At 47.9% G+C, this 25,554-nt stretch overlaps 2 protein-coding genes across 15 annotated transcripts; both read right to left on the bottom strand.

The window, feature by feature from the left end:
* Positions 1-834: 834 nt before the first annotated feature.
* Positions 835-14,277, bottom strand: LOC136420537 (TGF-beta receptor type-1-like). Its single transcript, XM_066407485.1, has 8 exons — positions 14,130-14,277; positions 9,817-10,080; positions 8,475-8,717; positions 7,198-7,467; positions 6,599-6,766; positions 5,611-5,892; positions 3,449-3,579; positions 835-3,269 (listed from the first exon to the last, which is right to left on the bottom strand). Exons 1-8 carry the CDS (start codon positions 14,197-14,199, stop codon positions 3,141-3,143), a joined length of 1,557 nt encoding a protein of 518 aa, XP_066263582.1. The 5' UTR covers positions 14,200-14,277; the 3' UTR covers positions 835-3,140.
* A 2,410-nt stretch (positions 14,278-16,687) lies between these two features.
* Positions 16,688-25,554, bottom strand: LOC136420536 (activin receptor type-1-like). 14 transcript variants are annotated; one of them, XM_066407478.1, is made up of 12 exons: positions 25,409-25,553; positions 22,409-22,554; positions 22,131-22,254; positions 21,651-21,789; positions 21,098-21,270; positions 20,486-20,763; positions 19,797-19,941; positions 19,367-19,564; positions 18,782-18,912; positions 17,467-18,545; positions 17,265-17,412; positions 16,688-17,217 (listed from the first exon to the last, which is right to left on the bottom strand). In XM_066407478.1, exons 1-10 carry the CDS (start codon positions 25,476-25,478, stop codon positions 18,402-18,404), a joined length of 1,548 nt encoding a protein of 515 aa, XP_066263575.1. In that variant the 5' UTR covers positions 25,479-25,553; the 3' UTR covers positions 16,688-17,217; positions 17,265-17,412; positions 17,467-18,401. The 14 variants fall into 14 exon arrangements, with proteins under 14 accessions (XP_066263575.1, XP_066263576.1, XP_066263578.1 ...); XM_066407479.1 differs by having other exon boundaries at positions 17,292-17,412; XM_066407481.1 differs by having other exon boundaries at positions 16,688-17,190; positions 17,292-17,412.

Raw genomic sequence — 25,554 nt, 5'->3', positions numbered from 1 at the left:
AGCTAAATTTTAATGGGATATTCCCCCATCTTGTGGCTGCAGTGCCAGCCCGAGCCGCGTGAGGGCCGCGACGTCTTTCGACAGGCGTTCCGTTGGAAGCATGGAATCATCTCTAACCGATCGATATTCTGAAAGAGCCAAAACTTTAGGGAGGGTCAAGTTTGCGGGAACTAGTCGCGCATGCGCCAAACCGCGGAGCCGTCGCGTCTGAGTTCCTTATATGGTGTTGGTTCCGCTGACCTGTCTTAAAGCAGATGCAGGGAAAGCATAATAAAGTTTCCAGATTGCTCAGTTTAGCTGACTAGTTGGTAAAATCGGGCACCTTGTAATTGTGGTGCAGTTCTAGACATGCCCGACAGGCGACGCTGCGATGCTGTCGCCTTAATTATGGCTTTTCTTTAAGCAGCCAAAGTTAAAAGGACTTCCAGGAAACCTCTCCCTACCACAGCGTCGGCAATGTCCGTCTGAAACGGGCGTGAACAGTAAAGGGCTTTTTCATCGGAAATGCGATGAAAGCGATCACTTCTAAATGCATCTACCTACATGTCATGCCTCAAGTTTTTACCCGCACTGCCAAGCTGGATTTGTCCGGTTTGTTTGGGCACAAAAGTGGAACTCCGCCATTTTGGGGCCTCGTTTCGTCACAGACTGTCCCGGGAAGGAGAACTTACTTCCTGCGCAAAGTGTGCTGGGAGAAGGTACAGTATCCTGGGGACGACTTGAGGAAATGCAGCTGAGTTAACCACAACTGGACCTGACTGGCACTAGAGGGGACTCGGACTCAACTAGCACAGCATCAAGTACAACATCAAGCACAACAGAAAATGTGACACGTTCTATTCAACAAGTAGCATGTTTAATTCAACAATGTGACATGATATTGTGGACAATGTGACGGGTTTTCAAACTAAGGTAGCAGGTTGTTTTCAACTATTTTGTGACGTTTTTGATTAAAGTGTCTTTTCAACAATGTGACATTCTACTCAACAACGGGCCATGTTTAACCCTCTACCTGAACAACGGGCCATGTTTAACCCTCTACCTGAACAATGGACCGCGTTTAACCCTCTACATGAACATATTTTCTCTACTGACATCATTAACTCCATGGTTTACAGCAGTGAAGAAGGGATTTTTATACCAGTTGTAAAACTTTATCAGAGTAACTTTGAGGCTGCAATTGTCAGTGTGCTGGTCTACATGGAGAGATTCCCAGATTCACTGAACAGACCAGTCATGATCAGGGTGAATCACTGAACAGACCAGTCATGATCAGGGTGAATCACTGAACAGACCAGTCATGATCAGGGTGAATGTGGCGATATCGCCAGTGTGAATGCGAGACTGAACATGTGTGAATGTGGCGACATTCCCAGTGTACATGTGAGGTATTTTTTGTGTAGGTTTCCCGTTGTACATTTGAGGTACAGTTCTCAGGTTTCTGCCTTGGAAGTGAAACGTCACATCAGTTGTATTGTGGCAAGAGACGACAGTAATACGGTCTCCCCCAGGCGTTTGGAGTACAGCCTATCACGATAGTTACACAGAAGACTTTTGGAACTGGCCATAAATTTGCCAGCTTGAATTTAAGTTAGAATGCATGGTTAGGAAGATGTACAAAGTTAATGCGGAATATAGCAAATTATTTACAAACACATATCGCATCAGACCAAATACTATCCATATACAATAGAACGACTCTGGGGTCTGTTGCCTGACTGTTAGTTTACTTTTCGCACTGGACTCATTGATGGCAAAAATAGACGGATCTGCAGACTTCTACAGTTACATGTACAGCCTAGGTGGGATATCTAAGGATACATACAGCTATATTATATACACTCAATCATACATTCTGCTGCAGAAGAGCCTGTCTCATAGTACAACAAGGGGGCGAGATTATAAGTTATTTCCTAAACATCAGTTCATGTTCATACAGCTTGTCCTCTAACATGGCTTGATGTCCAGTGTCAGACCTGTCAGCTAATCTGCAGCTCTAAGACATTTCAACTGCACCGTGTGCTGCAGTAATGTGTGCTGCAGGAATACTGCAGCAATGTGAGCTGCAGGAATGCTGCAGTAATGTGTGCTGCAGTAATGTGTGCTGAAGGAATACTGCAGCAATGTGAGCTGCAGGAATGCTGCAGTAATAGGAGTAATGTGTGCTGCAGTAATGTGAGCTGCAGGAATGCTGCAGTAATGTGTGCTGCAGTGATGTGTGCTTCAGTAATGTATACTAGCGATGTGTACTGCAGTAATAATTCAGAAATGTGGGCTGCAGGAATATGTGCTGCGGTGTTGTGTGCTGCAGTAATGTATACTAGTGATGTGTGCTGCTGTACCGTGTGCTGCAGTAATGTGTGCTGCAGTAATCTGTGCGGCTGCGATGTGCGCTGCAGTATTGTGTTGCGGTGAAGCATATCAATTCATTCTTTGGTTGACATTAAAATCCTGGGAGTACAACACAAACTGTCAGATTGCCAAGTCTAGTACTGAGGAAAGCATCTCACATCATCCTGTTCATTAACATAAACAATCATTCTGCACAGTCATACAAGTTATAGGAATCAGATATATATAAATATACATATATACACTCCGTTTGGCCTTTCTAAAGTCGCCGACTTTGCCATGATTCTAACCTGCCCCCGGAGCCACTGGAATGGCAGGGTGCAAAAACAGCGTGAGACCTGCCTCACCGAGCCATGCCTCATCATTTCTAATAACCAGCATGGGCGAGACATACCTGCTACGGTGAGCTACAACTCAACCCTTAAGACAGCTCTCTGGAACTCACAGTTACACAAGAGCTGCTGCTGTTTCTCTGCTGGGTTGGAATCTCAAAATTCCATGCCGGCCTCCGGTCGAACAGCACAGTTTTACAGTCTACTCACGACACCTGTGTTGGCACAACTATTCTGTCATGGCTGCCAAACCTGCACCAAAATTTGTCTCTACTCTTTATATTGTCAAAACAGAGTCCTTTATCCTGTGCCGTACTAGAATTCATATCATCAGCCTAATTTGATCTAGCCCGCCAAGTTTCTGCAGGAAAGCTGCCCTCCCCCCTCTGCCTGATTGCTGCAGCCCCCTAGTTTCGGCAGGACCCCCCCCCCCCCGTGTCTGCAGGAATTCTGCAGTTATACCAGCTTGATTTCATCGTAGGGCGCGAGCTGAGCAAGAGTCTTCTTGATGCGGAGGGCCGTCAGCCGGGCGGCGCCGTTGTGGTACCAGCACTCCTTCATCACCTTGGACATCACTCTCAGGTACTGTCAACAACAACAACAACATAAACAACAACTCTCAGGTACTGTAAACAACAACAACAACAACATAAACAACAACTCACTCTCAGGTACTGTAAACATGGCAAACACTGGTGAGAAACCTAAAAAAACAGTATTATAGCAAAATTTCACATTTCGACATGAGTGACCTATGACCTTACCTCATTCTCGTGCCACCTGTTGGGGACGCTGGGTCGCTGTCGAAGGTCACAAACCACCTTCCGCATCTCCTCGATGGAAGGGTCAGAGGGCACCATGTCAAAATATGGCAGCTGGTACTCCTCATAGATACCTGAAGAATAACAGGCACTCATTAAATCACACAACGGGCAGCTGGTAGAGTCCATTCCAAGTCACCAAGAGGGTTGTTATTGTCCTAATTTACAAATGTTTTCAATCTATTGTAATTATTTGTGTGAGACATTTCATACTTAAGAAATATTTTGAATGTGATTTCAACTTTATAAATATTTCTCCGGTTTTCTTAAACTTTAGAAATATTCATCATATGGAATATGATATTTCTAACAGTTTCTAAATAATGTTAACGGCATTCAACCATTATTTACCATTATTTACAATTCCCTACCATTTTTTACCATTGTTTGTAACATCTTTATAAATAGGTCAGAGGACTGGGAAGAAAGCAATTCACACATCCTTGCAAAGTATAGGAAAGAATGCTTTCCACAAAGGACCCAACAGTGTCCCGCAGTGAAATCTAGAGATATCTAAAAGCAGACAGAAGGGCCGGATTAGCACCTACTTTTATGGGGGCAATCACCATTCTACCATTGTTAACCAATTTCTACCATTTTTTACCTTCGCCGAGAAGGTTATGCAGAGGGTAGCGTTTGTATGTATGTATGTATGTATGTTTGTAAAGACCAGCATAACTCCAGAAGGCTTGGATGGATTGTCTTGATATTTGGTAGGTGGGTAGGTATTGATGAGACTAGGAAATGATTAGATTTTGGGTCCCCTAGCGGCTTGTTACGGTACTGCAGCGGAACTTCCTGTTTCAATATTTCGTGTTCTGGACAAGCTATGGAACTGATTTTTGAGTGGTAGATAGCTCTTTGGACCGAGAGTAAGTGGTATAGGTTTTGGCCCCCTAGCGGCTTTTTTGGAACTGCAGGATCAGGTTTTGGTTCAGACTTTGAAAGGGAATAACTCAAGAAGGGCTTGATGGATGGTTATGATTTTTGGTAAGTAGATAGCTTGAGCTATGATGTACATGATTAGATACTTATTATGCAAATCAGCATATAATTTGCATAATTAATGAGGAAAGTTTATACATCCGCCAAATTCCATGATAGGACTCTCAAACATGTGACATATGTAACTGAAGAAGAGAGAAATATTAGTAGATATCAATTATGCAAATGAATACCTCATTTGCATAATTAATGCGAAAATACTATAACTCAAGACGGGCTTGATGGATGGTCATGTACATAGCTTACGTGATGCTTTGTATGATTGGACGATAATTATGCAAATCAGATTCTAATTTGCATAATAAATGAGACAATTTTAAAAACCCGCTGTGTTCCATGATATATGACAATTGACATATGTGATATTTGTTACTGAGGAATTTTGCTAGATAAAAATATGCAAATGTAGGCCTAATTTGCATAATTAATGAGAAACTACTATTATTCCATACAGGTAAATGATGGCAATTTCATACTTGTGTCATTTGGAAGTTATGTGAATGTGAACATCGTTGAATCAAATTATGCTTATAAGGACTCCATTTGCATAATTCATGATAAATGTTACTTTGCTAGCATAACCTTCTTTGTTAAGCTCATACTTTTGTTTTTTGGGTGAAGAAGATCAACTGGTTTGATTTATAATTGATGACAAACACCCCTGATACATCAGTCATAAAGGTTAAAATCATTTGGCGAAGGTATGAGGTCGTGGAACTCTAGTTGTAAATATTTCTAAAAGTGAAAGAATCACATTGATGTTTAGAAATCATTCTAAATAAAGAGATTTTTGTGCAGTTCCTTTCAAAATATTTCTTAATTATCTATCGACTTCAAATAAATTCATATTTTTATATTCAATATTTTAGAAAAATTTACAACTATTGTCAGTCAGATATTCTTTTATTAGAATTTTTTCTAAATTATTACAAATATTATTATAAAACCCTCTTGGTGACTTGGAATGGACTCTAGTCCTCATAGATACCTGCAGAGTAACAGGCACCCACGAAATCACACAATGGGCAGCTGAGGGTTGAGTCTAACAGTGGGTAGGTAGCCGGCACCGAAGCACCGCTAGTTACAGTATTCAGACTCACCGCCCACGTTGCATCTTCTGGCGATCTCCCAGAACACGAGGCCGAGCGCGTACACGTCGGCGCGCTTGAAGGAGTCGAAGTGCGTGATGTTGATGGTGTCGTCCAGAACCTCGGGCGCCATGTACCTCTTGGTGCCCACGCGGTTGTTCGGGGCGATGTCCACCGAGTCGGTGATGGGGTCGTGTTTCACGGCGAGGCCCAGGTCCGCGATGGCGCACTGCCCGTTCTTCTTCACCAGGATGTTCTTAGACTTCAGGTCGCGGTGGGCGATGGCCGGCTTACCTGGGGACAGGACAGGTAACAGGTGTGACTACAGGTGTGTTATCTAACATACAGGTGTTCTTAGACTTCAGGTCGCGGTGGGCGATGGCCGGCTTACCTGGGGACAGGACAGGTAACAGGTGTGACTACAGGTGTGTTATCTTACATACAGGTGTTCTTAGACTTCAGGTCGCGGTGGGCGATGGCCGGCTTACCTGGGGACAGGACAGGTAACAGGTGTGACTACAGGTGTGTTATCTAACATACAGGTGTTCTTAGACTTCAGGTCGCGGTGGGCGATGGCCGGCTTACCTGGGGACAGGACAGGTAACAGGTGTGACTACAGGTGTGTTATCTAACATACAGGTGTTCTTAGACTTCAGGTCGCGGTGGGCGATGGCCGGCTTACCTGGGGACAGGACAGGTAACATGTGTGACTACAGGTGTGGGATATCATCTAACCTACAGGTGATCCTAGTCTGTGTCAACAGGTTTGTAAACCGGTGTGCCTACAGGTGTGTTACCAGGTGCCTACCTTGGGTGCCCAGGATCTCCATGTGCAGGTGTGTGCACAGGTGTGTTTACAGGTGAGTTACCAGGTGCCTACCTTGCGTTCCCAGGATCTCCATGTGCAGGTGTGTTTACAGGTGAGTTACCAGGTGCCTACCTTGCGTTCCCAGGATCTCCATGTGCAGGTGTGTTTACAGGTGAGTTACCAGGTGCCTACCTTGCGTGCCCAGGATCTCCATGTGCAGGTGGGCCAGGCCGTTGGCGGTTGACAGCGCCAGTTTGATCATGCCGTGAGCCGACACCGCCCGCTGGTTCAGGAAGTCAAACAGCGATCCAAACTCGTGGTAATCCGACACCAACCACAGCTGGGTCCACGTGCCATTATCTGTCAACACACAACGTATCAGATTACAAACTATTGCTACACAGTAAAATATGTACATGACAAATGCATATTCCAATGTTAATAAAACCAGCTCACGTACCGACCCACGTACTGACCCACCTTTGTAATCGGGGCAATGAAGCCCAGGATGTTCTTGTGTCTGAGCATGACTGTCTGGTAGATCTCCCAACCTAACCTACTACCGACCCACGTACTGACCCACCTTTGTTATCGGCGGCGATGAAGCCCAGGATGTTCTCGTGTCTCAACATGACCGTCTGGTAGATCTCCCAACCTAGCCCACTACCGACCCACGTACTGACCCACCTTTGTTATCGGCGGCGATGAAGCCCAGGATGTTCTCGTGTCTCAGCATGACCGTCTGGTAGATCTCCCAACCTAACCCACTACTGACCCACGTACTGACCCACCTTTGTTATCGGCGGCGATGAAGCCCAGGATGTTCTCGTGTCTCAGCATGACCGTCTGGTAGATCTCGGCCTCCCGGAACCAGGACCGCTCCTCGCGGGACGAGAAGATCTTGACGGCGACATTTTCCCCCCGCCAGCGGCCGCGCCACACCTCGCCGAACCGACCCTTCCCGATGGACTCCATCAGCGTGATCTGCCGGGCGATGGTGCGCTGCACCAGCAGGGGCAGCCCCGAGCCCGACCCAGAGGTCGTCCAGTCCCTCATCAGGCCTGGTGGATGGAGGATAATACGTCAATAACAGCCCAGGACTCAAGGTCAGTAAGAACCCAGGACACAAGGTCATTAACAACCAAGAACTCAAAGTCATTAACAACCAAGGACTCAGGGTCATTCGCAACCCAGGAAACCAGGTCATTAACAACCCAGGACACAAGGTCATTAACAACCCAGGACACAAGGTCATTAAAAACCCAGGACACAAGGTCATTAACAACCCAGGACAAAAGGTCATTAACAACCCAGGACACAAGGTCATTAACAACCCAGGACACAAGGTCATTAACAACCCAGGACACTACATCAGTAACAACCCAGGACACAAGGTCAAAAAGAACCCAGGATACTACGTCAATCAACATCCCAGGATACAAGGTTATTAACAACCCAGTACACAAGGTCACCTGGTTACAAGGTCAAGAATGATCACCCAGGTCTAAAGGTTAATTAACAAATAAAACCCATGTCTGAAGACCCATCAGTCCAGACACAGGATACAAGGTTCTGGCTGTACACAAGTTGTTCTTCAGAAATGAGCTGCGTCTGGCATGAGAGGGTTACAGGGCCTGCCCCGGGGGGCATGAGGGGGTTACAGGGGCATTAGGGGTTACAGGGGCATGAGGGGTTACAGGGCCATGTTAACTCACCTGAGCCTGACCCGGAGGTGGTCATGTCGTCCAGCAGCTCCTTGAGCGAGTGCCCCGGGGGCATGAGGGGGTTACAGGGGCATGAGGGGGTTACAGGGGCATGAGGGGGTTACAGGGGCATGAGGGGGTTACAGGGGCATGAGGGGTTACAGGGGCATGAGGGGTTACAGGGTCCTGTTAACTCACCTGAGCCTGACCCCGAGGTGGTCATGTCGTCCAGCAGCTCCTTGAGCGAGTGCCCCGGGGGCATGAGGGGGTTACAGGGGCATGAGGGGGTTACAGGGGCATGAGGGGTTACAGGGGCATGAGGGGTTACAGGGCCATGAGGGGGTTACTGGGCCATGTTAACTCACCTGAGCCTGACCCGGAGGTGGTCATGTCGTCCAGCAGCTCCTTGAGCGAGTGCCCCGGGGGCATGAGGGGGTTGTCGGAGTCCATGCTCTCCTCGGGGTCGCTGAGCGGCATCCTGGCGCCGCGCTTCTGGCACAGGCACAGCACGATCATGAACACGATGCACGCCAAGCAGATCGGCCCCGCGATGATGGCCGCCAGTTCCACCGTCCCCAGCCCCACCGACCCGCCCGGGGACTCACGGTCTGTAACAGCAGGGGCACATGTCAGCTGGGGAAGGTTCATTAACTATACTAACCTGACAACAGGGGGGGCACATGTCAGCTGGGGAAGGTTCATTAACTATACTAACCTGACAACAGGGGCGGCACATGTCAGCTGGGGAAGGTTCATTAACTATACTAACCTGACAACAGGGGGGGCACATGTCAGCTGGGGAAGGTTCATTAACTATACTAACCTGACAACAGCGGGGGCACATGTCAGCTGGGGAAGGTTCATTAACTATACTAACCTGACAACAGGGGGGCACATGTCAGCTGGGGAAGGTTCATTAACTATACTAACCTGACAACAGGGGGGGCACATGTCAGCTGGGGAGGGCTCATTAACTATACTAACCTAAACTAACGGGGGGGGGGGCTGTCAGCTGGGGAGGATTCATTAACTATCACCATAACCTAACGGGGGGCACATGTCAGCTGGGGAGGGCTCATTAACTATACTAACCTAACCTAACGGGGAGGCCACATGTGAGACTGGTTGGGCTCATCAACTATCACTAACCTAATCTAACTGCTGGTTGCTACAGTGTGTAGGTTGCTACACGGAAACTGCTACAGTATGGAGGCTGCTACAGTGAAACTGCTACAGTATTGATGTTGCTAAGTAAAACTGCTATAGTATGGAGGTTGCTAAGTGATAATGCTACAATTTTGATTTGCTACATTGAAACTGATACAATATTGATGTTGCTACAGTGAAACTGCTACAGTATTGATGTTGCTAAGTGGAATGCTATAGTACTGATGTTGCTACAGTGGGCAATCTGAGGTTGCCACAGTGTGGAGGTTGCTACAGTATGTAGGTTGCTACAGTATGTAGGTTGCTGCAGTAAGGAGGTTGCTACAGTATGGAGGTTGCTACAGTAAGGAGGTTGCTAAAGTAAGGAAATTGCTACAATGCAACTGCTACAGTATGTAGGCTGCTACAGTAAGGAGGTTGCTACAGTAAGGAGGTTGCTACAGTGAAACTGCTACAGTAGTTGGTTGCTACAGTAAGAAGGTTGCTACAGTGAAACTGCTACAGGAGGGAGATAGAAGCCTCTCCGCGCAGGGCGGCTACCTTCTACTTGTGTGGTGGAAGCGGGCAGGACCACGTTAAGCTCCTGATTGCAGAAGTCGTGCGTTTTGCAGCAGCGGATGGCAAATCGGGGGTTGTTTGAGTCCTGACAGATGAAGGGGTTTTCGGGTGGCGTGAGGCGATCAGCGTCCATGCAGCGCATCGTCATGGTAACCGACGACTCTAAAATCAACTGCTTGAAGCAGACGCCGTCGGTCTCACAAGTGAAGTTGGTTTTCTCGCACCGGTCGCATGCACATTGCAGGGCTGTAACGGCAGGGGAACAGACACACAAGCCGTCAGGGTCAGCAGTAGGGTCAAGGGTTAGCAACAGCCACATGACATTTGACCTCCGACCTGCGGGCCGGCCCACTAGGGATCCTGGGGGGGAGAAAGTTACGTGAGCAGGGTCAGCGTGAGAGAGCCGAGCGGTGATTGGACAATAGTACAGACCGCCACATTACACCTGTCACAACCACACCCGCTAAGAAAGACATGCCACGGTTACAGTTGCCATGGTTACGGTTGCCGCAGTTACGGGTTATGGGTAAGGCTGCAGCTGCGTAATGATGCGTGTAAGAGAATGAAGGGGTTTAATTAGTACACAGGGGCGCGATGCGGACGCGTGAACGCCAAACCAACTCACACCCGGCGAGCGCAGGACGGTCGTGTCAAACGGGACGGCCAAAAGGGGCGGGTGCAGCCCAGGAGCTGATTGGTCGCTGCCCTGCTTCCGACCTTTGACCAGTGTTGACCTTACCGACGGAAGGTGCCGGGGGGAGCGTGAGTCGCAGGTCAGCGTTGCAGAGGTCGTGAGACTTGCAACAGGCCACGACCAGGTCGGCGTGGTTTTCCACGTTCTGACACTTGAAGGGGTTTTCCCGCGGAATGAGTTGGTCGGCATTCAGGCACTGCCGAGTGGTCCGTGCGGAGTCCCCGACCCGCTGCACGTTGGTGGAACACACGCCGTCCGTCTCGCACGTGTTGTTCCGGCAGATATCACAGGAGCATCTCAGAGCTGCGGAGAGACATGACAATATTTCTAACATCTTCCTAACATCTCAGAGCTGCGGAGAGACATGACAACATTTCTAACATCTTCCTAACATCTCAGAGCTGCGGAGAGACATGACAATATTTCTAACATCTTCCTAACATCTCAGAGCTGCGGAGAGACATGACAATATTTCTAACATCTTCCTAACATCTCAGAGCTGCGGAGAGACATGACAACATTTCTAACATCTTCCTAACATCTCAGAGCTGCGGAGAGACATGACAATATTTCTAACATCTTCCTAACATCTTAGAGCTGCGGAGAGACATGACAACATTTCTAACATCTTCCTAACATCTTAGAGCTGCGGAGAGACATGACAATATTTCTAACATCTTCCTAACATCTCAGAGCTGCGGAGAGACATGACAACATTTCTAACATCTTCCTAACATCTTAGAGCGGGGGGGGGGGGAGAAATTTGTACATCATATATTCTCAATGCAACATTTCTAACATCTTAGAGCTGCGGAGAGACATGACAACATTTCTAACATCTTCCTTACATCTTAGAGCGGGGGGGGGAGAAATTTGTACATCATACTATATATACTTAATGCAACATTGCTAACATCTCAGAGCTGGGGAGAAACATGACAATTTTCCAACTTTCATCGGGCTGGTAAAGGACCGAATAACAAAGTTCTTTATATAGACACCAGGGGTCCATCTACATCAGGTAAGGGGGGCGCTGCGCCCTCTTGTTTCAGCCCAGCGCCCTCTTGTCCAATTCAGATTTTAGCTAGAAAAAACCCTCGGACACATTTGGGGCCACATTCTATGAAGCAGCTGATATTGTTGAGATCCTTATTACTGCTATTTGGCAATATCTATGTACATGTGACAATACTGAACGCTTGGGACTGCATTTGTAACACTGCAGCAGCGACTCAAGCAAAGTAGAACCAGTCGGTATTACCCCAGGGGTTCATCTAAATCAGGAAAGAGGGGCGCTGCGCCCTCTTGTTTCAGCCCAGCGCCCCCTTGTGGAATTCAGATTTTAGCTTGATATCCAGCATACAGCCTTCACTCAGCAATCGATTCTCTCATAGATACATAGAAATTGCTCCCTTGCCTGTGTGTGCTCCCTCCTATTCAATTTTTCTAGAAAAACCTGTTACCCTGAGGGAGGTGACCAAAACGTCACTCTGTTCACTTTTAGCGAAATATCTGTTTGTGAATAAAGAACTTTGTTACTCATTTCCTACGTTTTGCAACATCTGATACCTGGGGAGAAATTTCTTAGGGCTGTGGAAATAAACTTGACTATTTATTAACATTGCGAGATTCTTCAGGCTGGGGGAAAAACACACAGAAATTCTTAAGCCTGTTTGATGTCTTGGACAGGACAAGAAAATTATACTTGCAAACCAAATCATGGAGTCCTTATGTGAACGTTGAACATATCTGCCAGAACTCACAAGCAACAACATCAGTACACGAGTCATGAGGAGACAGACTTCTTAGTAATCAGAACGGGAAGAAAAACTGGAGTCTTGGTTCTAGGGTGAGATTTATGTACATGTACTTACACTACAGCACCACATAAACAGTAAGTTGTGTAAGTGTTAGTCTTGGGCACTCAACTTTGGGAAGTTCAAGCAAGTTTCTGTTATACTTCTAGATCGTTTGTAGGCAAACATTAATTATTCAAAGTTCAAAGTTGAAAAACCTAGTGCTGGGATCTTGCATCATACCAAATATCAAATCCAGCTCTAATTAATTCAGCTTCCATATAAAGTATAATAAACTAATAATTTTCTAATAAAAAGCAGGTATTTTCAGCAATCTTATCAAGTATATAAAATAATTTGTGTCAAAATGGAAGTTCTAAAGGGTGACCGTGTGCAGCATGACTATGTTCTGGTCTGCAGCAGAGATCTGAGTCCAAAGCAGTGGGAAGTGACAGTTCTGACTCAGACTCAGAACTGTCGTCACTTCCCACTGAACTTCTGAACTCACTACAACACAAAAGGACAGAGTGCATCATGCGTTCACCCCTATACCACCATACCACCACCATTCCACCACACCAACACTTTTCAGTTCTCAGACAGTGCTCCACTGAAACATCTGCATGGAAACAGTCTGAGTGAAAGGGCTGTACTTCAGTGTACAAAAGTGCCACAGACATTCAGGGAGTGTATTTCTGCACAGTAGTCAAATTCATGTTTTCCTCTCAGCTCTGTTTTCATCCTGAACTCCTGCCAATTGTTTTTCAAATGCCTGAGAACGGAGATATGACATTGGTGTGGCCCTACGTCCATCACATCTTCACACCTAAAACATGCAAGGGCATACATGAACATGAAGGCTCTGAGTCATTCTATCTGCAAAGCTTATCAGGAGTTATCAAAGGCACTGTTTTGACACTAGGAGAGCTTGGTAAAGGAAACCTAAATGAATAAATAAATAGATAAATCGTTGGCATGGCAACAATCTACAGAATTTGTACTGAATGATAAAGCATTATCCTGTGATCCTGGCATGCGTCAACTCATTTCATAATATACTATATAGTCAGTGTTTTCTGGACTTATCAAAGGTCGGATATAACTAACAAATATCAACTAAGAACACACACGGCACTTCATGGAGCTGCTCTTCTCCAGAACTATAAATGTCCACACGGCAAAATTACATGACATCAGTAGTTAAAACACTGAGGCTTATTCCATGTCTGATTTGCACCTATAATTTGTAAATTCTGTAGTGACTCATTCATAACAACTTCCTGGCTAAAAATTTATTCAGTCAAGTAAAACAACAAAAATGTCACATATTCCTGTCTTCTCCTCCTCTCTATGATGTTTTTCTACTTTGTAGTCATGTTGTCTCCTTATCGCCGTTGTTCAGAAGTTGATTTTAAGATTCCCTAAAGATTTGGGCTGTTTTGGGCCTACCTCCGGGCCTGATCACTCCGTCTCGCCGGGCTCCTTCCACCGCCTGTAACAAATTATCGTTCGACCTCCCGACATTTTCTCATCTAAACTTCACAATAATCACGACATTTTCCTCACAAACCCTGCCCTAACATACCCCCACCCGATCTAACCCGGCACGGGCGCCGGCAGCTCCACACGGAGCGCGTCCGCCGCGAATCCGGCAGTTCAGCTGAGGGAAAACTCCGTCCCGCACGGCGCCATCTTGGAGCGACGCGGGGATTCTTCTCCCCACCTTCCCACAAAAACGCACGAATCAAACCTTAATCGGGCGCCAAAACCGGCATCCCGCCTCCCGACAGGACGGCGGCGCTTACCTGCGGCTGGGGCCCAGATCACGACGAGGAACAGAGCCAGGAACGGCAGCAAAACTCGGGAAATCTCCATGTTGTCAGACGGTCGCCTTCAGCTCACATCACTGCCCAGGCGGAGCACGTCGTGACGTCATGGGATCAGTCCGCGGGTGGTGATGTTGGGGGAGAACCGTTAGACATGTGGAGGGGAGGGAGAGTGTGTGTGTGTGTGTGTGTGTGTGTGTGTGTGTGTGTGTGTGTGTGTGTGTGTGTCAGTGTGTGTGTGTGTGTGTGTGTGTGTATCTGTGTGCGCTAGTATCATGAGGGTTAGTGATCCGTTTTTAGAGGGTTGGTTCTGACGTTCTTCGTCATACACCAAATTCCTAGTGCAGCTGTTGTTGACAGTTCGAGTGATCGGTGCAAAGTTTCTGACGTTAAGTTTAAACATGCAATTACAGTTTACACACTGTAACGTTAAATGTGCACACGGACAGAAACCGTTCACATAGAGAGAAACAGATATAATTCAAACATGCACAGCTCCGCAGTCGGGAGTGAAGCTTATATTTCAACTCCATAGTCAGCTCAAAAGTGAAGGGGTGGATTCTTGCCTTATCAACCTGCCTTCATAGCCGTGCGGTTAGAATCTAATCCAACAAATAAAGTTGCACTTCTCTTATTGCGTCATGGTCATGACATTCTTAACCTTGAGCTTGTTGATATGTTCTCGTGACCTCCATAGTGCCTACATGTGCTTAACGTGGATTCCTGCACGACACATGCAGGTCTTCAGGCGACAGGGTGTGCGATAAGACTACCTACTGAGTGAAGATCTTGTCCGGTATTACAATGTACAAATATCCAGGGACCCCATTTCCAACAGATTGGAGTGGTCTAACTGGGTTTACAGTACCAAACGAATAGGGGAGAAATCTATTTTCTCATTATAAGATTCAGTACCGTGAACTTCAAGGTCGTGTTTATGAACTTGGCCCTGACTTAAGACAGTGTTTGTCGTCCAACACTTGGGCCTTAAGTCGAGTTCCTACGTGCCCCATGCCTGTCTTTGCCACACCCCTGGTTACTGTCCCTTTGGGTTCAAACCAGTCTGGTCCCTTCAGTTTGTCTCCAATACTAGGAACATGGTGCTTGCAAATTGTAGTTTGAATATCCCAAATCTTTAACTGTACTTCTGGTATACTTCAAGTCCTGATGTACATACAGAGCGCGCTGGCATCTTCTAACTGCCTCATGCGTCGCACGGCGTGGGAGCTTCTAAGTCTAAGTAAGTGTACATAATGATAAACCAACTCACAGGCCAACACACCCGGTATGTTCCAGCAGCCTTTATTGTGTCATTCAGCTTTTCTTACTATTTGTGAAAAATCCGCCCCGATCGGTGGGCGAAGCCTTGGTGGAAGCCACAGTAACAATTACAACATAAGTAGGCGGGTTCAACAACTTGGCCGAACAGTTAGGCAGTTTAACAGTGTCCTGTATATTTAGGCAGTTAAACAATGTTCTGTATAGTTAGGTAGTTTAACAATGTCCTGTATAGTTAGGCAGTTTAACAATGGTCTGTATAGTTAGGCAGTTAAACAATGTTTTGTATATTTAGGCGGTTTAACAATGTATTGTATATTTAGGCGGTTTAACAATGTTCTTTATAGTTAGGCAGTTTATCAATGTCCTGTATATTTATGTAGCTTCACAGGTAAATACACACTGTATGTCCTATCCACTCTGCTACAGAGTTAGAGTTCTGGCATAAGTTTGGGAGTTAAACCCAGCTGATTTTTCTGCAGCAGATTTTCCTCCCCCTCGATACAACAGGACTGAAGTCTCTCCCTTCTCAGGTTACACAAAATCTCCACCATTTTGTGGTAAATCACAAACTTCACTTCCTCTAAAATACATAGTAAAAAAAAAGAGTTGCTGATCTGTCGTCAGCATATTGCCGTGGGAAGTCGCCTTATTTACAAAACGTTACATTTCAAACATCATAGATAGTTTGTACGTCTTCATTAGTTCACACCTTCCTGGATTATGATAAAAGAAAATACTGATATATACAAATTCACGTTACAATAATAACATATGCGCGACTTATTGCAGTTCTGCCAAACCCTTTCACAAAACTTGGTACGGTCCAGATCACAGGTCAGCATGAGGTCTGACCTCTGACCTGAGCCAGCAGTCACCATAGCAACATGAGCATCACCATGGTAACTTCTACTGTGTTTGCTTCAGTTGAGTGTAAAAAAAGCTGCTCAACAAAGTTTCTCACAAAACTAAATTTAAAATTTTCCTTCCAACATCATGTTTCAGTTCACCCTTTTCTGTAGGGAACTGCAACAAGCAGAAACTCCCCAAACATAGACTCTTCTGTGCCTGAAATGAGCTGCTACAATAGATGGAAGTGTTCCAAGGTGTGTTGTGTGGCTGAAGGGTACAGCTGTGCTGTGGGAAACTTGTGATGTGTTCAGGAGCATGCCCATGGGGGGGGGGGGGGGGGGGGGGGGTTACATGTGATGTGGTCATGGGGGGGGGGGGCATGGGATGTGGTCATGGGGGGGGGGGGCATGGGATGTGTGAGGTGTTCTGAAGCATGTGCAAGCATAACAAATAGTCAGTGTGAAGTACAGTCAGCTGCGTTTACATCTATATGAAACCAGGATCCACCATCTTGGTAAGGTTTGGTCAATACAGCAGCAGCCCTTAAAAAGGAGCTTCAGAATTTCCTGTGCTTAACTAACTAGTGGTTCATGTTTCTCTACAGCTTGTCCAGTTTTCTAGTAAATTCTACCGTCCCCAGTTAGATATGTTAAAGCACACACAGTATAATGCAGGTATTGTTGTAGCAGTTTCACACGCCCACAGTTACGGAGGCTCAGGCAAAGCGTCCCCACCCACCCCACAAACCCCTCTAACTATGGCCAGCCTTCAGACAAAGTGGTTATATGTTATATTTGCTTTTATATCGATAAACAAAGATGCTAAGGCCACAGCACCACCCAGGACAGCACTTGTTCACTTGCGCAGCTCCAAACACACATCTGCATTTACCCAGCTGAACCCAGGGTACCTGCTGACCCAGCTGAGCCCAGGGTACCTGCTGACCCAGCTGGGTTTCTGCTGACCCAGCTGAACCCAGGGTACCTGCTGACCCAGCTGAGCCCAGGGTACCTGCTGACCCAGCTGGGTTTCTGCTGACCCAGCTGAGCCCAGGGTACCTGCTGACCCAGCTGGGTTTCTGCTGACCCAGCTGAGCCCAGGGTACCTGCTGACCCAGCTGAGCCCAGGGTACCTGCTGACCCAGCTGAACCCAGTGTACCTGCTGACCCAGCTGAACCCAGGGTACCTGCTGACCCAGCTGAACCCAGGGTACCAGCTGACCCAGCTGGGTTTCTGCTGACCCAGCTGAACCCAGGGTTTCTGGGATTTCATCCTTCATTCAAACACACAGAGCAGCAGGAAAAGGAGTTATAGTTTCAGGGGAAACGATGGGTTCTGCTGCAGGAGGGTTTTTCTGTCCTCAGGCTTGTTTAAACTAGGCTTGTTTCTGCCCAGCCGGGTCAGGCTTGTTTAAACTAGGCTTGTTTCTGCACGGCCGGGTCAGGCTTGTTTAAACTAGGCTGTTTCTGCCCGGCCGGGTCAGGCTTGTTTAAACTAGGCTGTTTCTGCACGGCCGGGTCAGGCTTGTTTAAACTAGGCTTGTTTAAACTAGGCTGTTTCTGCCCAGCCGGGTCAGGCTTGTTTAAACTAGGCTTGTTTCTGCACGGCCGGGTCAGGCTTGTTTAAACTAGGCTGTTTCTGCACGGCCGGGTCAGGCTTGTTTAAACTAGGCTTGTTTCTGCACGGCCGGGTCAGGCTTGTTTAAACTAGGCTTGTTTCTGCACGGCCGGGTCAGGCTTGTTTAAACTAGGCTTGTTTAAACTAGGCTGTTTCTGCCCAGCCGGGTCAGGCTTGTTTAAACTAGGCTGTTTCTGCCCAGCCGGGTCAGGCTTGTTTAAACTAGGCTTGTTTCTGCACGGCCGGGTCAGGCTTGTTTAAACTAGGCTGTTTCTGCACGGCCGGGTCAGGCTTGTTTAAACTAGGCTTGTTTCTGCACGGCCGGGTCAGGCTTGTTTAAACTAGGCTTGTTTCTGCCCAGCCGGGTCTGTCCTGTACAACCTCGCGGTGAGGTACAAAGCTCAGACGTATGTACAGACTTGTAGGGATCATCATATCAATCATCAATTTTCACCAGCTAACCCCGTGAGAAACAGTACGTAAACAGGACGGGGCAACAGGCGATCACACGTCCTGTTTCAGCTCCTTTAGTTTCTCCAGCGAGTTCTGCAGCTTGTTGAGCGTCTTCTTGACCCGCAGCGCTGTGAGTCTCGCCGCCGGGTTGTGGTACCAGCACTCCCGCATCAGCTTCGCCATGGCGGTTAACGTCTGCAACAGAACAGAACATCGGCTTGGTTACATGGTCACCATGGTTACCTGGACACTGGATCATCTGTTTGTGGTTGCTATGGTTATGTGGTTGCCAAAGTTACCTGATTGCTGGTCCATCTGAAATGCTGTTTGTGATTGCTATGGTTACGTAGTTGCCATTGTTACCTGGTCGCTGGACCATCTATTTAAAATGTTGTCTGAGGTTGCTATGGTTACATAGTTGCCATAGTTACCTGGTCACTGGACCATCTGTTTGGAATGCTGGGTCTCTGCTGGTCCACGACAACAACCTTCTTCATATCCTCGTAACTCGGGTCGCTCGGAACGACGTCATAGTAGGGCGGCTTGTACTCCTCCGCGATCCCTGAACAAACAAACAAACAACATCAGTAGGGCGGCTTGTACTCCTCCGCTATCCCTGAACAAACAAACATCTATCCTCTATCCCTCCCTCCCTCTATCCTTCCCTCCCTCCATCCTTACCCCCGCTGGTGCAGCGTCGGGCCACCTCCCACAGCACCAGGCCCAGCGCGTACACGTCCCCCCTCTATCCTCCCTCCCCCCTCTCTCCCTTCCCCTTTCTCCCTCCCTCCTCTATCCCTCCCTCCCTCCTCTATCCCTCCCCCTCTATCCCTCCCCCCCTCTATCCTTCCCTCCCTCCATCCTTACCCCCGCTGGTGCAGCGTCAGGCCACCTCCCACAGCACCAGGCCCAGCGCGTACACATCCCCCCTCTATCCTCCCTCCCCCTGTATCCTCCCCCTCTATCCTCCCTCCCCCTCCCTCCCCCCCTCTATCCTTCCCCCCCTCCATCCTTACCCCCGCTGGTGCAGCGTCTCGCCACCTCCCACAGCACCAGGCCCAGTGCGTACACGTCGATCCTCTTGTACGAATCGAAGCACTCGAAGTTCATGGTCTCCTCCAGCAGTTCCGGGGCCATGTAGCGCTTGGTGCCGACCCGCGGGTTGGAGCCCAGGTCCAGCGTGTCCGTGGCCTGGGAGTGCATCACGGCCAGACCTGCGGACCGGAAAACATTTAAACACTTTAACAGACAGACAAACAAACACACAGACAAACGTTAACTGTCCAACATGGGATTGCATTACTTGTGTAACACTTTTGTGTGTTGAGGTGAGGAGCTTCACAGTAAGTTTCCCCAACATGATTCTATAGTCAGCAACACATTTGGAGCACTGACGGCTCAAATACCTTAAAACCCACCAGAATGTAAAAATGACAGAAAACTCACCCAAATCAGCGATGCAGCATTGGCCGTTACTCTTGACGAGGATGTTCTTACTCTTGAGGTCACGATGAGCGATGGCCGGTTTACCCTGCGTGCCGAAAATCTCCACGTGGAGGTGCACCAGCCCGCCCGCGATGGAACAGGCAAGCTGAGGACAGACCAATCAATCAATCAGTAAATCAATGGTCAATAAATCAATTACTGAGTCAATCAATCCGTCAATATTGTATGAATCAGTGAGTCAATCCATCCACCCGGCAGCCATGTTTGCTCATCATCGTATCTGCCGCAGTGTGCTACCGGCTGTATCTGGTCTGGCCACAATATGTTTTAAAGAAGACGACTTGAGTAGATTTTTTACAATGTTCAGCAGTAATTACGTTCAAAGGCTAAGTTATTGTCCATAAAACTGAATGCGCTGACATTGTTCACACTCTCATGCTGTGGGAATCAAGCATTGTGTCTAGGGTTAGAGGTTAAGGGTTAGACACTGGAACTCCTGATGACCTTCATGCGGTGTGTGTCGAGTGTTGTGTGTTTAGGGCGAGAGGTTAAAGGTTACCTTCATCATGCGGTGTGTGTCGAGTGTTGTGTGTTTAGGGTTAGGGGTGAGAGGTTAAAGGTTACCTTCATCATGCGGTGTGCGTTGAGTGTTGTGTGTTTAGGGTTAGGGGTGAGAGGTTAAAGGTTACCTTCATCATGCGGTGTGCGTCGAGCGTTGTTCGCTGCAGGAAGTCGTAGAGCGAGCCGAACTCGTGGTAGTGCGTGATGAGCCACAGCTGGGTGCAGGAGTTGCGGGACGTCATGTCGGAGGCGATGAAGCCCAGGATGTTCTCGTGGCGCAGCAGAACCGTGTTGTAGATCTCCGTCTCCCGGAACCACGACTTCTCGTCGCGAGAGTTGAAGATCTTCACGGCGACATTTTCCCCCTGCCACTGGCCTCGCCACACCTCGCCGTACCTGCCCTTTCCTGGACGCACAAGTCAACAAGCAAACTTCAACACTAAATATCTAAAGGCACACCTTGCAATTGTCGTACCTGCCCTTTCCAGGACACCCAAACAAACTTCAATCCTACTGACTTATCTGTTTGACCAGCGTGATCTGGCGCAGGGTTAGGGTAAAGTTGGGGCTAGTGTCCAGGCTGTGCTGACTGCTACAGAAGTGTGTGTGTGCAGCGTGTGTAGCGTGTACTGACCTATCTGTTCGACCAGCGAGATCTGGCCAGCCACGGCAGGGTTGGGGTTAAGTTGCGTGTGTGTGTAGCGTATGTAGAGTGTGCAGCGTGTGCAGTCCATACTGACCTATCTGTTCGACTAGCGTGATCTGGCGAGCCACGGTTCGCTGCACGAGGAACGGAAGCCCAGACCCGCTGCCTGATGATTGGTCCACGAGGTCCTGCAGCGTGTTGTCTCCCGCGGGGTACGCATGCATGTCTCCCACATGCACCCCTCCCCGCTCCACGTCACGCTGGTACCTGTGGGGGACCAACAACACATCACATCAGACTACAACACACATCACAGCACATCACATCGCAAGGAGGGCTTGTGGTTAGGGTGGTGGCAAGGAGGGCTTGTGGTTAGGGTGGTGACTTGGAATCCGAGGGTTCTGGGTTCGAATCCCTGGCAAGCCCAAGTTTGTACTTTACACCTATTTCCCACTTGACTTGAGCTTGGGAAAGGGACGTCTTCTCCGATGGGACATCCAGCCGGAGCCGTGTTAGAGGACAGCCACACTTTAAAGAACCCACCTACTTATGGAAAAGTGTAGGGGTCCTTTCTGATCACAGTTAGCAGATCAAACTTACGGTGTAACAAACAAACAAACAAACAAACAAACAAACAAGCGACGTACCGCTGCAGGCGGCGTTTGTGCATGAAGCGAGCGATGCAGATGGCGGCGGCGGCCAGGATGATCAGGGCGCCGATCGGACTCACGGCGTAGATCACCAGCTGGGTCATCTCGTTATCCACCGCACGCGTCGGGTCAGGGTCTGAAACACGACACCAGTCATGCAATATGAAACTGTTACTGTTTACATGACACACGTAATGTAACATGACACCTCCATATACTTATACACCAACACTACCTCAAGTCATTGTCCGCCGCAAACGTCGAGTCTGAAACATGACACCATTATGGTACTCAAAATCTAAAACCCACGGGTCAACCATTACCTGTAGGTAAAGTTGGGGTGATGTTTTGTTGCACATTACGTAGGTAATGTTGAATGTTACCTGTAGGTAAGGTTGGGGTGATGTTTACCTGTAGGTAATGTTGAATGTTACCTGTAGGTAAGGTTGGGGTGATGTAGGTAAGGTTGAATGTTACCTGTAGGTAAGGTTGGGGTGATGTTTTTGTTGCACATCTCGTAGTCGCAGCAGACGACGTTGACGGTTCGTTGGTTCGGGGTGTTACACGACATCCGTGACTGCTCCTCCTGTCCAAAACACCCCTGGAACAAAACAAAACACAACTTCAGGAAGAGCTGAGGGTTCTTTCTGTGTGATACAAGCGGAGAGTTCTGTGTGATACAAGCGGAAAGTTCTGTGTGATACAAGCGGAGAGTTGTGTGTGATACAAGCAGAGAGTTCTTTCTGTAACCTGACCTTTTTCAGGTCGCCGTAGACGATTGCAGAGTAACATTCCTGCTGAGCTCGGCAGACGACCTCGCCCTGACACGACTCCGGATCACACTCGCACAGGAACCCGTCCGTACTGGGACTGCTGCTGTTTCCAGCCATGGCCGAAACTTCTGTACAACAACAGTACAACAACAGTACAACATCAGCACAACATTAATACAACATTAGTACAACATCAGTACAACATTAGTACACCATCAGCACAACAACAGTACAACATTAGGACACCATTAGTACAACATCAGTACAGTAGTACAGTAAGACAACATCAGTTGCAAAGGAAGACCTTTGTTCTGGGGCTGCTGATTATGCTAAATAGATAAAATCATTTATTAACAGTTTATTTGGGGAGAAGATTGTCAGACACAGGAAACAGCTTGCAGATCTGCGTGTCTCTGGTCATGTTCTAATCTAAGAACGACCTTCTGACAAAAATAACTACCTGCAAACTGGTCACCTCTACATCTGCGCTGTTCAACCTGAAAAACGCCACTCTTTACTAAAATACCACCTGCATAAGCAGGTTAGTGCGGGTAGAACAGGATTTCTGATGTCTACCTGCACCTAACCTGCACCTGCACTGGTCCATGTAGTGACTATATACAGGTTAGTGCAGGTAAAACTGGAGCTGTGCAGGTATTTCTGATGTCTACCTGTACTGGTCCATGCACTGGGTATACACAGGTTAGTGCAGGTAAAACTGGAGCTGTGCAGGTAAAACTGGACCTGTGCAGGTATTTCTGACATCTACCTGCACTGGAACAACTTACAAGTGCTTCTGGATTTATTTTTGTCGCCACCTGTACTATTCTAGTTCTACTACTACCTGGGAAATGTTAAATAATGAACTAAAATGCCTCCTAAATGATGCAAATTTTCTATTTTTCTGGTGGAGAAAATCAGGCAGAATGTGTCTGGTGTTCTTGGCAGCCTAGAAGCAACATCTAAGTTCTCTTGTACAGACTGGCAGAAAGTCACATCCAGCCATAATTTGTCCTGTAAACCACGATGCAACATCCAGCCCTTATCCTGTAAACCACGATGCACCCAAACAACTGGAGGCCGCACCAAGCAAATCTCTGGGCTCTTGGACTTAATAAAAAATAAAAAATGAAAAGTAATGCTGCACTGGAAAATTGAAATGGAAACAGAGTCTTACTCTGAGGGAAGTCTGTACCTAATGTCTGGTTCACACAGTAACTCTGAGGGAAGTCTGTACCTAATGTCTGGTTCACACAGTAACTCTGAGGGAAGTCTGTACCTAATGTCTGGTTCACACAGTAACTCTGAGGGAAGTCTGTACCTAATGTCTGGTTCACACAGTAACTCTGAGGGAAGTCTGTACCTAATGTCTGGTTCACACAGTAACTCTGAGGGAAGTCTGTACCTAATGTCTGGTTCACACAGTAACTCTGACGGAAGTCTGTACCTAATGTCTGGTTCGCACAGTAACTCTGAGGGAAGTCTGTACCTAATGCCTGGTTCACACAGTAACTCTGACGGAAGTCTGTACCTAATGTCTGGCTCACACAGTAACTCTGAGGGAAGTCTGTACCTAATGTCTGGTTCACACAGTAACTCTGAGGGAAGTCTGTACCTAATGTCTGGTTCACACAGTAACTCTGACGGAAGTCTGTACCTAATGTCTGGTTCACACAGTAACTCTGACGGAAGTCTGTACCTAATGTCTGGTTCACACAGTAACTCTGACGGAAGTCTGTACCTAATGTCTGGTTCACACAGAGTCTTACTCTGAGGGAAGTCTGTACCTAATGTCTGGTTCACACAGTAACTCTGAGGGAAGTCTGTACCTAATGTCTGGTTCACGCAGTTTCAAGCCAGATTCAAGTTTTCCTCCCAGCCCTTTGTTTCATCTTGACCTCTTGCTAAATTTCTACTTATATAAAATTATTTTGTGTCATGTCTGTCCAGTCTCTGATATCATCCCACCATCTTTTCAGTTGTCTACCTCTTTCTTCTTCCCAGACAGTTCCTTGCATGAGAAGCTTTGGCTAGTCCTGATTTGTACTTATAACCAAGGCGGTTTAAAATGGCTTGATGTAACCCTGTGAGAACCAGTGAATCGCCTTGCTGTGGCCCGAACCTGGCCTGGACCTGACCCACATACCCGGGACATCGGGCTGCCTGTCTTCACAGGAAAAACGTTTTCACAGAGCCAGATTCTCACAAAACTACAAACGCAAATGTTTTCTTATAAACCACCTGGCAGACATTCACACTGCTGTATTTGTTTAACCCTCCTGTATCAGGAATAACGTGTTTCTGCCGATATCCCAGAAAATCGCCGTTCTGCTATTTCAGTCCGGCGAAGACGAAACAAAGTTGATCGGGGATTTGGCGGCGGTTTGTTTACAGCTGGCCAGACGGAACGACCCGGGGGGAGGGGGGCAGGTCGGAGAGGGGGTCGGGTGTGTTTACCGGCCCCCTCCCCCTCCTGACGGGCCCCTTGAGTGTTTCCCCCGGCTGTGGCCTGTACCGGAGTCCAGTCGGGGTGTGAGCGGGGGGAGAGAGCGGTTCAGGCCGGCAGACAGACGGCTTCACCCCGCCGATAACAGGCTGGCGCCATGGACACTCCACCGGCGGCACTCCGCTGTCTGGCCCGCATCTCAGACCAAACAACCCGCCACAACCCGCCCCAGAACGGGGAAATCGCCCTGCAGGGATCAGATCGGAGTTTTCGAGGAACCGGCCAGTCCTACCCAACCATATCCGGGCAGATTTCAGCCCGAGAAGACGGTAGAAAGTCTGTAGACAGGCCTGTCTGGCGAGACTCGGATCTGCGCTGGCCAGAAACAGGGACAACTTTGGCGACAAAAGATCCCGTCCATTCGGGGACGGCGGCGACAGTTTCCCGGCCCTTGCAGTGGTTCTGCCCGTACAGAAACCTTCCCTGTAAACCTGAAACTTTCCCGAGCCTACAGAAGCCGTGAAACTCGCACTTACCGGCTGTAGCTGCGCGAGAAGCGGAGAACAGCACCAGAACCCAGCCCACCAACTCCAGACTCGCCGCCATTACTCCGCCATTACAGCACGGCTCTTACATCAGCCTCCCGCCGGACACGCGGCTGTTCCAACAGCCTCCCGCCGGA

Source organism: Branchiostoma lanceolatum, chromosome 15, assembly GCF_035083965.1.
Source record: "Branchiostoma lanceolatum isolate klBraLanc5 chromosome 15, klBraLanc5.hap2, whole genome shotgun sequence".
Classification (NCBI taxonomy): Eukaryota; Metazoa; Chordata; class Leptocardii; order Amphioxiformes; family Branchiostomatidae; genus Branchiostoma; species Branchiostoma lanceolatum.
Note: the sequence above shows the minus strand (reverse complement) of the source record. Positions and strands in the feature narration are given on the sequence as shown.